This window comes from Sarcophilus harrisii, chromosome 1 (genome assembly GCF_902635505.1).
Source record: "Sarcophilus harrisii chromosome 1, mSarHar1.11, whole genome shotgun sequence".
NCBI classification, from domain to species: domain Eukaryota; kingdom Metazoa; phylum Chordata; class Mammalia; order Dasyuromorphia; family Dasyuridae; genus Sarcophilus; species Sarcophilus harrisii.
This window is the reverse complement of record NC_045426.1, coordinates 12728595-12742030: the sequence shown is the minus strand read 5'-3', so window position 1 is coordinate 12742030 and position 13436 is coordinate 12728595. Positions and strand designations below refer to the sequence as shown.

Sequence of the window (13436 nt, the reverse complement as noted above, 5' to 3'; positions counted from 1 at the left end):
GATGTAGGATGTGGGACCAGGCCTGATTCCACTATCCACCTTCTTCTGTCCTGTAGGAGGATTGTGTTATTTCAGTTCCTCATTTTGGCCCCGCCCTGCATTTCTTAGTAATCAGTCAATTAAGTGATAAGCATCTATTAAACACCTACTATGTTCTAGGCACCAATTATGCAAGTATTAAAAAAAAACATAGAAGGGTCGCTGCTCCCGAGCAGCTCTTGTGCCCTGTGATGGAAGAAATGCTGGACTTGGGGTCAAGAAGTATGAGCTGGAACTAAATAGCTATGTGATCATGAGCAGCTCATGTCCTTTCTTTGACTCTCAGTTTCTTGATCTGTAAAAAGGGAATAATGGTGTCCCTAGGACCTGCCTCGTAAGCTTTTATGAGACCCAAGTCGGACAGCAGGATCGTAGATCCAGAGGCCACCCCCTCATTTTACAGATGGGGAAACTGAGGCCGAGTGAGAGAGTGTCAAGAACTTGCCACACCTTTTAAATGTCTCTATAAACTTAGTTATGGCATATGGTCTTGCCTCAATTCAGTTACAAGGTCCTTGGGGTCTAGGACCTGTGGCTCATTTTCTTTTGTAACACCCAAGGGCCTAGAACTGAGTTATTTGTTCTTTATTCTAGGCCCATGACATCAGGGTCCTATGACGTACAAGTGAACGGGTGGAAGTGAGGGGGGATGTGCAAGGTCATCAGCTTCATGCTCTCCTCCAGAGCCGTCTGAGTCCAGTGGCCAATGCAGCTCTGGACAGTTGGAGATGGCCCTGGACGCGGGGGAGGGGGGAGGCTAAGGGCTTTAACAGGTCTCAGTTTGACTGAAGTAACACTCAACCGCTGATTCAGGCTGGGTAAGAAATGAGGCAGTAAAAAAACCCGTTCAATCTGGGTAAGTTTCTGGCTAAAACGGGAACATTTGCTATTTATGTTCACTCTGAGCCAGTCGGGGCTCAGACCACGACCAAGTGGCTCTTGTCCTGAGAACTATTGTTGGCCAGTCCGTGGGAGCTTGAGAGATTTGGGTTTAAGGTATGGTCCTGAAGAAAGAAATCTAGGTCGTGAACCCCAAGATATCTTGGAAGGTTTCAGTGATCAAAATTACTTTCCTTTGGGCAGAGCACCAAGGTAAAGATATAATACTCTATGTGTAGAGATGGAAGAGAAGAGAAGAGAAGAGAGAGAGAGAAAGAGAGAAAGAAAAGAGAAAGAGAGAAAGGAAGAGAGAAAGAAATGAGAAAGAGAGAAAGAAGAGAGAAAGAGAGAAAGGAAGAAAGAAGAGAGAGAGAGAAAAGAGAGAGAGAAAGGAAGAAAGAAAAGAGAGAGAGAAAGAAAAGAGAAAGAGAGAAAGGAAGAGAGAAAGAAAGAAAAGAGAAAGAGAAAGGAAGAGAGAAAGAAAGAAAAGAGAAAGAGAAAGGAAGAGAGAAAGAAAGAAAAGAGAAAGAGAGAAAGGAAGAGAGAAAGAAAGAAAAGAGAAAGAGAAAGGAAGAGAGAAAGAAAGAAAAGAGAAAGAGAAAGGAAGAGAGAAAGAAAGAAAAGAGAAAGAGAAAGGAAGAGAGAAAGAAAGAAAAGAGAAAGAAAGAAGAGAGAGAGGGGGCGGGGGAGGAAAGGCTGTGTGGCCCAAGTGGCCGGTTCCAGTTGGGTCTCCAGGGGGCGTCTCCTCTGACTGCTCCCAGAGGTTGTTTGTCCTTCATTCTCGCAAGGACCATAATCTCAGGGAGGGGATGCTGTGACATGTCTGGAGCTGCATTCCCATTTGGTGTAGGAGGATGTTTGAGTCATGGAAGGAAGTTGGGAAAGTGGCTGTCAATTATTTGGGCCAGACCTGTGATTACTCTGGGGATGGGGAAATTCTTTCTGCCCAGAAGATGGAGTCTCCCTGAGGGAGGGACCTTGAGAGGCGTTCTGCCACCTCCCAGCCGGATAGAAATCCCTCCCATCACCTTCTTCATGGATGACAGGGGGCCAGCTTCCGTTTGAGCATCCCCAGCGATGGGGAGCTCACTATTCTGGAAGGCAGCGGGTCTTATTTCTGGGCAAGTCTAAAAGAGATGTCTAGCTGTGAGCCAGTTTCTGGATGTCATTCTCTCTAGAGGAGAGCAAGGGTTAAGAGGTTCAGCTTTCTGTGAGCAATTTTCTGTTTGCCCCAAGCATCGGACCAGCTCTTGCTCCCCTTCTAATTCTAAATGTCGTTTTTAAAGCCCTTTTTGTTTCCTTAGCATTTTTCCCACAAGTCTTAGCTTATTCTGGGTGTGAGCCTTCCTAACACTATTCTTTTAAAGAGAAAAAATTCACATTAATGCTTTTTAAATTGTTCTTGGTGTCTCTCTCCCCCAGAGCACCCTCCGTTACAACAAAGAGCTCCATTGAAAGAAAGTGAACCTTCCTGTTGGCCACGTCTGATGATACCGCCCGCTCATTCTGCACCCATAGGCCATCACTCTCTGCCAAGAGCAGGGAGAAGGCAGCTTTCATTACCCGGTATTGTTTGTACAAGTTGGTGCCGCTCTTCGGGTTGCCCTTGCTTGTGGGGTTTTCTTCCTGCTTTCATTTGGATTGTTTTCAGAGGCAGTCGAGGTTACATGACTTGTCCAGGGTCACACATCCAGTAAGTGTCCGAAGCTGGATCCAAACTCGGGTTCTCCTGAATCTGGAGCTGGGGCTCCAGTACTGCACCACCTACCTGTGCTTTCTTCCTACTTTTAAAAAGAACATCCAGCTAAAATCAGAGCTTCTCTGAGAGGTCTCTCGGGAGCCACATTGGTTTCTCATGAGCTTTTCCCTTCCTTCCTCATCGACATCATTCCCAATTACATTGTTGGTGTCTCTACCGAACTTCTTGAATTTGGTGCTTTTTGAGCGCCCCTGGCCATGGGGCCATTCTCACTGTTCTCCAAGCCTTTTCCCCCTGCTACAACCTCACAATCCACTGAGATTCATTTCAGGCTTCCTTTAGGAGCTTCATTCCTTCCCAAGTCGGTGGGGTCGGGATGACGGCTTTGGTGATCTTGAGAACGGTCTGACCATGTTTCAGACGCCATGATCACAGAAGGCAGTGCCGCTCTTCACTGACCAGATTTCTGCCCCTTCTCCCTTGGACCAGAAGCCATCAGTCATTGGAGTCCAGCCCCAACTCTGCCTCTTCTTCCTTGAACCAGAAGCCATCAACCGTGGTGGTCCAGCCCAATCTCTGCCCCTTCTCCCTCAGACCAGAAGCCATCGGCGGCCACGGCCCATCCCCATTATAGGGTCTCCAGACCAGCCTGGGAACAGAGCTTCATTCCCATAGGGAAAATACATCCCAAGTTTAAAATAACAGATCTAAAAGGAAATAACGTTGCAGAGTCGGAAGCCGCCTACTCTTGGGGAGCCCTGAAGCTTGAGTCACTCACTGGCCATGATCCTGGCCAAGTTACCTAACTCTGACTCGGTTTTCTCACCTATAAACTGAGGTTCAGTGGGCTCTAAGGTCCCTGCCAGCTCAAAGGTAGTGTCCCAGGACATGAAAGGAGGAATGCAAAGTCTGCTGGCTCAGAAAGGCCTTCAATCCCACATCCTCCACCTTCTGCCTGTGAGCGTGTGAACCTCTAGGCCTCCAGGCACTTTCTAAGACTATAACAGAGGAAGGAGCACTATCCCCCGGGCAGACCCAGCCCCCCCCCCCCAATCTTCTCCTAAGATCTCCCTACCATCAGTGGAGCATTTTAAGTTCCCAAAACTCATCTTGTGCCCTCTGCTTGCTTGAAGGATGAGGTTAGGTGACTCATGCAGGGACTATATGCGTTATCTTATTTGCATCTTGAAACAGTCCCAGGAGACAGGCTGTAGAAATGCTACTACTCCCATTTTACAGAGAAGAAAACGGAGGTTCCCAGAAGTACGTCACCCATGGTCATAGTGACAATGGTTTCAGGGTCTCCTTTGCCCAGTGCCCAGGCCCTGCTCCTTCCCCTCATCCCCTTTCTCCCAGCCCCGATTCAGGCCTTTTTCGACTTTGTCTCAGTGGGTCACCCTGATGCCTACTTTACCCTCCAGATCCAAACCGGGGGCTAAACCCCGGGACTTCCCTTTTTGGGAGGAGACCAGGTAGGACCCGGCTCTCCCTTCCTCCATGACCAGTGCTCCCGGTGGGAGGAGGTTATCGGCTGCCCTTAGGGTCTGTCACCCCCGGCACCAGAATTGTTCCCTCAGCGACGACCAGGTGGACATGCAGCCTCTGGGGAGCCACTGGGCAGGCGATGCTGAGCCCTCAATTCTGCCGGACTGTCCCCAGGAAGTCACGACTCTAAGAACCTTTGGCCCTTGGGACTTCCGCCCGGTGGCCATTTTTCTGTTGAAGCCTGTCCCCCATCCAGGGCCTGAGGAATGGGAAAAGGAATCTCGCAGCCAGTTTGGACGTGAACCTGTTGAGACTAAGATCTGAACTCAGGCGGGTCTGGCCGGCTGCCCGTCGTCAGGACCTGGCTGCGCTCCAGGCCTTGCCACAGAGAAAATTTTGGTCTTGTAAAGAAGGCCTTTGGGGTTGAGTTCTAAGACCTGGATGTGACCTTTTCCCCCGATTCCAAAAGGAGGGGCTGCAAACAACAGCCCCTTCATTGCTCTCCCAGAGAAGGCGATGTCTTTGTCCTAAGCCCCGGCCTGGCACGACTGATCTTCCTGCGCTTTCTGTCTGACACAAACCAAGATGTCCTGACCATTTTGGGGGTTGTTCAGTCGTTTCAGTCATTTCTCATTCTTTGGCATCCGTTGGGGTTTTCTTGGCAAAGCTATCGGAGTACTTGCCATCTCCTTCTCCAGCCCATTTTACAGATGAGATAGATGGGGTTGAGTGGCTTGACCGGGGTCTCCCAGCTGGGAAGTGTCTGAGGTGAGACTCGAATCCAGCTCTTCCTCACTTCCAAGTCCAGTGCTCTGTCCACTACATCACAACCCAAGGGTTGTTTCTGGTGCGCCGTGTTGCCTCTGAGACCCTGTGTGAGATGATGGGTGTGAGCTTTTGCCAACCCGATGCCCTCTCGGTGAGAGCTCTGATGATGATGGTGATGGTGATGATGATGATGATAGTGATGATAGTGATGATGATGGTGATGGTGATGGTGATGATGATGGTGATGATGATGATGATGGTGATGATGGTGATGATGATGATGATGGTGATGGTGATGATGATGGTGATGGTGATGATGATGGTGATGATGATGATGATGATGATGATGGTGATGGTGATGGTGAAGGTGAAGGCCATCTCTCCCTTGCTGGAGCCTCATGTTTTCTTCCTCTACAGCTGGACCATCCAGATGTCCGTGATGAGCTTCTGAGCTCCAGGATACAATTTCACTACGAGCCGCTTGCATCAGGATGACTCCAGTTTCTTGGCCCACCTTCCTGGGGATGAGGGCGGGGGCTGGGAAACCGGCCAGTGATTGGTGCCCGTGGTAGGGACGTGTGTATGTGTTCCCTCCCCTGGCCAGTCGCACATTAAACGTCCAGCTCTTGCCAGCCTGGAGGCTTCTTCCAGCCCTTCCCAGTGGGGTAGAAATGGGCCCTGCCTCTTCCTCCCTTTCCTGAGGGCCCCACCCCAGGGAGGGGGCCGGCAGATAAATACCCTCCGAAGCATTTATAATCCTTAGGGGAAGTGAGAATTTCTAGATGCCATCCCTTGCAGGGGGATTACCGGGAATATGGCTCAAGTATATTGGGGAAAAGGCTATTCCACAGGAGGCTTAAGGCCCCTCCATTGTGGGGCAGACTGTATAATTAAAAGGGAAATCTGCTGGAGTTGTTGTCCCTATTAAAACAGAAGTACGGAACGGGTGCGTTGCCCGGAGGCCCGAGCGCGGCCTGGAAAGCCTTTATTTTAGGACTCATTGCGTGTAGCCTAAGCAAGGGGAGGCTGGGGAAGCAATGAAACCTTTTCTCATTAAACCTCCTCTCCGTCGTTATCCTTTGGAATGAGAAACCTGTATTTTTGGCTTTGGGGAACCTCCTCTCAGTTAGGGCTTTGATGGCTTCTTTATGAACCAGGTTGTCTGGGGAAAAAATTTCCTAGCAGAGCAGGATGTGAAGTTTGTTCCAGCTGGAACCGCTCCCCGCCGCTATTCCCCAAGTGTCTGGGATAGATTGTTGTTTTAACTGGCAGACCCAGAAGGAGGGGCCGCTCCCAGACCGCTGGAGAGCCAGCCAGGTTCTGTAACCTGGCCGAAAGACGGCTCCTTCCCCGGGGCGTCCGTGAAGTTTGGGAGGGCCGGGGGCCAGGCTCCCTAGCTCCTTTCTGGGACAGCTCCAAGAAGAGTGGCCTTCTGTGCCCTGGATGGCCCGGGATCCCCCCCAGAAGGACTCCCAAGGGATCTCTGGCTGCTCAGGAGCTTGGGAGGGCGGCCGAGAATGGTACCTTCATCTTACCTGACCGCTGACAGATATGTAGCATCTCCTTCGAGTGTCTGCAAACCTTCTGGAAAGGACTCCAGGAGTCCCACAGAAGGCTGAGCGCTGGGGGCTACATCAAGCTTTTGCTGGTCCCCAAATCCCTTTGTATTCATTTGTGTGTATATGCTTCATGTATGTATATACAGTCTCCTTGACAGACTCTGAGGTTTGTGATGGCAGGGATGGTTCACTTTCCGGCTTTGCTGCCCGTGGGAGACACACACGGTGTCCGGCACACGGGAGATAATCGTTTGGGCAAAGGCCGGAAAAAAATGGAGATGTTTAGCCTGGAAGTGGAGGGAATTAGAGAAGGAAAAATATGCAAGTTGTCTTCAAGTAGTGATTAGAGAGACTGTCTTGAGTTGAAAATGATGAGATTTTGGGCTATTTGGGATGAGATTTGGCCCTGGAGTCAGGTGGGCCAGAGTTCAGATTCTGCACTTTCTAGCTGTGTGGCCCTAGGTAGGTCACTTAACTCCAATTACGTTGCCAAAAAAAAAGAAGAAAAAGAAAATGATGAGACTTGCTCCCTTGGTCCCATGGGACAGAACAGGGAGCATTAGGGGAAGCTTCAAAGTGGCGTATTTAGGCTAGATGTCAGGGGACTGCTTCTGAGTGCTGAGGTATCTGTCTGTGAGGGGGCTGATGAGGAGGGGCCTCTGTAAGATCTTCCAGCCAAGGCTGCTTGCCCCCCTCTGGGTGTGGTGTGGGAGGACGTTCTGGGTGGGATATGAGATGATGGCTCAGAAGCCCTTTCTAGCCCCCCCAGGTCTAAGGGAGAAACTGCATCTCAGAAGCTCCTTATTTCTACCCAGTGTCATATTCTTTTTCCTTTTTTCCTTCCATAGGGAGTGGTACCTGTCAGCAGGAACAGCGGACTGCCTAATGTCACCTTTAAATATGACAGTAAGTAACCAACTTTGACTTTAAAAAAATAATAATAGCTTTTTATTTATCCCAATACATGCAAAGATAGTTTTCAACATTCACCTTTGCAAAACCTGTGTTCCAAATTTTCCTCCTTCTCTTCCTTCCCCAAGACAGCAAACAATCCTATGTAGGTTAAACACATGAAATTCCTCTAAACATATTTCCACATTAGTCAGACTGTGCAAGAAAAATCAGATCAAAAACACAAGAAAGAAAAAAAATCAAGCAAACAACAACAAAAAAAAAAAAAGATGAAAAAACTATGTTGTGATCCACATTTAGTCCCCACAGTCCTCTTTCTGGATGCTGATAGCTCTCTCCATCCTAAGTCTATTGGAATTGTCTTGGATCACCCCATTGTTGAAAAGAGCCACGTTCATCATTGTTGATCATCATATAATCTTACTATATTGTCTACAATGTTCTTTTGGTTCTGCTCACTTCACTTAGCATCAGTTCATATAGGTCTTTCCAGGCTTTTCAGAAATCAGCCTGCTCCTCATTTCTTAGGGAATAATAATATTCCATTACATTCATCTACCATAACTTATTCAGCCATTCTCCAACTGAAGGGCATCCACTCAGTTTCCAATTCCTTGCCACTGCAAAAAGGGCTGCTACAAATAATTTTTGTAGGTGGGTCCTTTTCCCTTTTTTTAAAGATCTATTTGGGGTATAAACCCACTAGAGACACTGCTGGATCAGAGTATGCACAGTTTGCTAGTCCTTTGGGCATAATTCCAAATTGTTCTCCAGAATGGTCGGATTAATTCGCAACTCCATCAACAATGCATCAGTGTCCCAGTTTTCTCACATCCCTTCCAATATTTGTCATCTTTTCCTGTCATCTTAGCCAATCTGAGAGATATGAAGTTGTACCTCAGAGTTGTCTTAATTTGCATTTCTCTAATAAATAGGGATTTAGATCACCTTTTCATGTGTCTAGAAATGGTTTTAATTTCATCATCTGAAAATTGTTCATATTTGACCACTTATTAATTGGGAAATGGCTTGTATTCTTATAAATTTGAGCCAATTCTCTATATATTTTAGAAATGAGGCCTTTATCAGAATCATTGGATGTAAACATTTCCCCCCAGCTTTCTGCTTCCCTTCTAATCTTTGCTGCATTGGTTTTGTTTGTACAAAAACTTTTAATTTAATATAATCAAAATTATCCACTTTGCATTTCATAATGTTCTCTAGTTCTTTTTTGGCCATAAATCCCTCCCTTCTTCACAGATCTGAGAGGTAAAATCCCTTATTCTCCTAATTTGCTTATAATATCACCCTTTATGTCTAAATCCTGAGCCCATTTTGACCTTATCTTGGTATAGGGTATTCAATCCAACTTTGACTTCTAAAACATGAAGTGCCGTGAATTCCAAAAATCTTGTTGTTGAGTCACTTTTCAGTCATGTCTGATTCTTTGTGACCCATTCTGGAATTTTCTTGGCAAAGATACCGGAGTGGTCTGCCATTTCCTTCTCTGGCTCATTTAACAGATGAGGAAACTGAGGCGAACAAGGTAAACTGCTTTGCCAAGACATGGAGCTAGCAAATGTTTGAGGCTTGACTTGAATTTATTGTCCTAATAACTTCTGTGCCCAGAATATTTTCTGGCCATAGACATTAATTAACAGTGGTTCTGTCAGATGCTTTGAAGAGTCCATGGAAATATAACAAAAGTAAAGTATAAAAGATCGCTAGAGTCTCAGGAGAACACATCTGAGCTCCAGGATTCCAAATACTCAACTAGAGTAGGAAGCTTAGCTGAATCCCTGTGCCTCAGTTTCTCCTTATAGATGGTTTTTTAAAATATGACGTCAATGAGAGTCTAAAGAGCTTGATTGTGTATATATAGAATAGACAGTGGGTTAATAATAACCCCATCAGGCCACAGGAGCCAAAAATGTTGCTTTCAGGGTGTAGTGAAAAGACTGAGTCTTGAAGGGAAGAATCTGAGTTTAAATCAGATTTAATTAATTTTATTAATTAATATAATATTTGTTTATTGATTTAATTAGTTAAATTTGCCATTTTCTGCCTACATGTTCTTGCCTCAGTTTCCTTGTCATGGTTTCCAGTCATGAAGCTCTCCAGCAGAGCAAAGCTAACTTGGACTGGAAGCTTTCTCTAGTTTCCCTAGTTCTGTACCAGCAGCTGCTCTCAGTATGTGATCCAGGTTTTAGCCACGTAGGTGAGGGTTTCATTAGCTCCGTGATCCCAGACAAGCCACTTAACTGCTCTCTGCCTCCGTTTCTCCATCTGTCAAAAGGGGATATCACCCACTTTATAGAATTATTGTGAGTTCATTGAGTTAATAAATGTGAAGTATTTTGCAATTCCCAAAGGGATAATTAAATGTTAGCTATTATTGTTACTAGTTAACAGTTTCCCAGAATATTCCCCTTTTGCAAACAGCTCATGGAGTCATATCTTCTTAAGACTTGGTAGCTTTAGCCCCTGGCTTCCCATGCTCACTTACTTGGCTCAGTCCCCAAATTTCTTCCCCGAAATAAAGCCCATGAACGGCAGCTGGTTTTGTCCACTCTGTGATATAGAAAACTAGGGGGAATCGGTGTGAATAATTACTACTCGAGTAAAGCATTAGTCATAAAAACTTAATACTCTACCCCAAGATCCCAGACTGAGCACGTGAGAGCCGGTCGGCCCTGGCGCTCTTACCAGCTGCCCCGCCTGGTCCTCCCCACCCCCCATCCTCAGGGGTGGTAATGTAAACCCTACCGAGGCAGTAACAGTAAAGCCCCCGTATACGGTTTCCCTCCGTGTTATCCCCATGATGTCATAGCTGGGCATTGGAAACACATGTTTTTCAGTCTGGCAGAGTTGCCCACCTCAGAGATGCCCTTCCCTGGCTGTGGTTTTGTAAGGTTGGAGTAAAATGAATCCGGGGATTTTTTAAAATTTTAATTGTTCTCCCTAGTATAGATGAGGACCACAATAATGTAAATGAAAACAGCAGCAAGAGGAAATGGAACCCAGAATAACTCTAACGACCGGTCTCGGTACTGGAAAAATGATCATAAAACACTGCCCCTTCCTCTCTGTAAAGAGGAGGGGTCCGCAGGTACAGGGTGCTGAATACACTTTTCCAGGCAGCCATTATTACGTCCTTTGCTTCCGCTTAATTTTGATTGTGATTTTTCCACGTCCACATGTAGGTGGTGATCAGTCCAAATTACATTAATAAAAGCAAATGGTGTCCACAAAATGCTGTGGAAAAAAATTCATTATTCTCATTCTTCACTTTTTTTTAGACTGTACAACTTACTTGAATCCAGTGGGGAAACACGTGATTGCCGACGTGCAGAACATCACCATCAGCCAGTACGCCTGCTACGACCAGGTGGCTGTCACAGTGCTTTGGACCGCGGGCGCGCTGGGTAAGCGGAGGAAGAAGTCATCGGGGACTTCGGTGGGGGACATCCAGCTGGTGAGCCCAAGAGATGGGGAGGTCAGGAGCAGAAACGTGTCCATGAGTCTATCGTCCCCTGGTATTAGTATCCAGTTTCTTGGCCATTTGGGGAGATTCGTAGAAGGAAGTCTTTCTCTGGCAGTTAAGGCCAATTAGGGGACGTCTTGAGTCTTATTAGGAAGAAGAGTGATGGGGCTCTCTGCTTGGGGCTGTTGTCCCCATTGTTTCCCTGAAAGGAATCATAGAACCTCAGCTGTTGACTTATCCACCGGAACCTTAGAGAGGAATCTCATAATACACTAGATCCAAGTGGTGATCCAGCCTTGACTTAGATGCCCGTTGGAAGCAGAAGAAGTGGGAGGGGAGGGAAAGATTGGAACCCAAGGTTTTGCAAGGGTTAATGTCGAAGAATTATCCATGCATATGCTCTGAAAAATAAAAAGCTTTAATAAAAAAAGTAGAAGCCCCCCAATCATCTTTCAAGACCACCCGCCCCTTCCCCTTCTGAAGAGTTCTAGTTATTAAGATGATTTCTTTTATCAAGTCAACCAGTAGGCATTTATGAAGTACCTACTATGTGCTAAGCATTAAGGCCGAATTTGTTTTTTTGCCACTTCTCCCCACAGCTTTTAGTTTTATTAACTCCTTTTCCTGCCCTTCACATGCCCAAAGACAGTTATCTGTTCCAGGTCTTCTTCTTTGCTCAGTAGAACTTAACAAAGTCTAAAGTATAATGCCCTGTCTTTTTATTTTATTTTTTTATTTCTTTATTTTTTTGTTTGCTGAGGCAATTGTGGTTAAGTGACTTGCCCAGGATCATACAACTAGGAAGTGTTAAGTGATCAGATTTGAACTCAGGTCCTCCTGACTTCAGGGCCAGTGCTTTGCCCTGAGTTTTTAAACTGTAATATTGTTAGTTTTTTATTTTATTCTAAATTTACTTCTGTGAGTACACATTACCTCTTCCAACAAACTGGGACTGTCATTTCTCTTCCCAACACAGTCAACAAGTTTAATTAAGCGACTGATTGGCTTGCACTCAAGATCCACCACCCTCCCGTCGCTCTCATTTTAAACATTTCCCGGTTTATTAGTGTCCCTCCCCCAGCTCGGCACCCAGGACTGAGGTGAGATCTGTCCAGGGAACGGGCTGCCGGCCCCCTTGATCCTGGAAGCTGGGCCTTGACTCTGGGCTCCCACATCACAGTGCTGACTGTCTCCCAGCCCAGTTGCCCAAGTGTTAGACATTAGTTTGGTACTAAAACCCAAAGCAAAAGGAAGTGACTTATTGGTATCGGTCCAGGTTCCTAAATGGTTCCTATGGTGCATTTCCTTGCGAGTTGGCTCATTGCACTTGTGGGGAATAGCACAAGACCTGGTGAATTTTGTCGAGTAAATGCTGGGGAGCAAAGGCCACACGTTATTTTGAAATGTCGGCCATCGATTTGACCGACATTGCTCAGAAAGGCCTCTGGCGGGTGATGGATCCGTGCACAGACCAGATGGTCTCTTAAGAGCAACACAAGAAAATGACATGGAACTTTTAGGGATATTTACAGGGCACGAGCAGAGGATGCTCTGGCGGCAGCTTGGCTCACCATTAGCCTCTTGACTATGGAGTTGAGCTCGAGTGTGTATGAAATTGTTATCTATGTAATTCCCAGGCTATTGTTTAATTAGCACAGAATCTCAGAGCTGCACCAGACCTTTGGGGTCCTTGAATCCAACTCACCAGAGGGAAAATCTCTCTAGAATTCCCAACAAGTGCTCATCCGGCTTTATTGAAAACCACTGAGTGGGAATCTCATTCTACTCTGGGAAAGCTAATTACAAAAGGTTTTTGAGTCTCTTTCTTTAGATATAGTTGAAAATATAGTTTTGTTCTAAATAATAAGAGCTTAAGTTTTTCCAGCACTCAGAGGTTTGCGGATTGTTTTCTATCCACCACCTCTGTGAGGTTGCTGGTACTCATGATGTTATTCCCATTTTACGGATGAGAAAACTGAGGCTGCAAGGGCTAGAATGACTGTGGCCATCGAACTTGGGGTACACAGTGGGATCTCCTGACTCCAAGCCCAGCGCTTTGTCCATTCTGCAGGGGGATATAGCCAGAGCTCTCCCACCAGTGGTGTTGCCAGACAAGGAGCCATTTATGTCACTCACTGATATTTTTTCTGACCCATATAAATTCAAGATACGTGTACATATAAATAGAAAGAGTTGTAGAACAGGGGATCTGTTTTTGATGGCATAGAGCTCTTTGGCTGGTGAAGCCTCCTCAGAATATATTAAAATGGCTACTAGGAGGCTCCATAGATAAGGTCTGGAATTGGGAAGACCTGAATTCAGATCCCCCTCAGACCCTCTGTAGCTTTGTGAGTCTGGGGTGAGTTATTCGTTGTCTCAGCCTCAGGTTCCTTGCTGGACCCTCCCTTCTGAGGTCGCTTCCCTCTCCAGATCTGTGACCCCATGACTAACCACCACAAAAGCTTTAAATATGGCGCCTTCCCCTCCTTGACCTAGGAACTGTGTGTTGTGGCCCAATGGGAAATAAGAGTGGGAGCTGGAGTTAGAGGATCTGGCTTGAAATCCCCCTCTGTATGTTCCTCCCTGCATGGTCCTGGCCAAGCTACTTTCT

The 13436-nt window shown here is 46.4% G+C and overlaps 1 protein-coding gene across 1 annotated transcript in view; it reads left to right on the top strand.

The window, feature by feature from the left end:
• Positions 1–13436, top strand: part of IL17RD (interleukin 17 receptor D) — an 83746-nt gene that overhangs the window by 49728 nt on the left and 20582 nt on the right. The window contains 2 exon segments of the mRNA XM_031952296.1: positions 7278–7335; positions 10641–10766. Coding sequence (XP_031808156.1) covers positions 7278–7335; positions 10641–10766 — 184 coding nt within the window.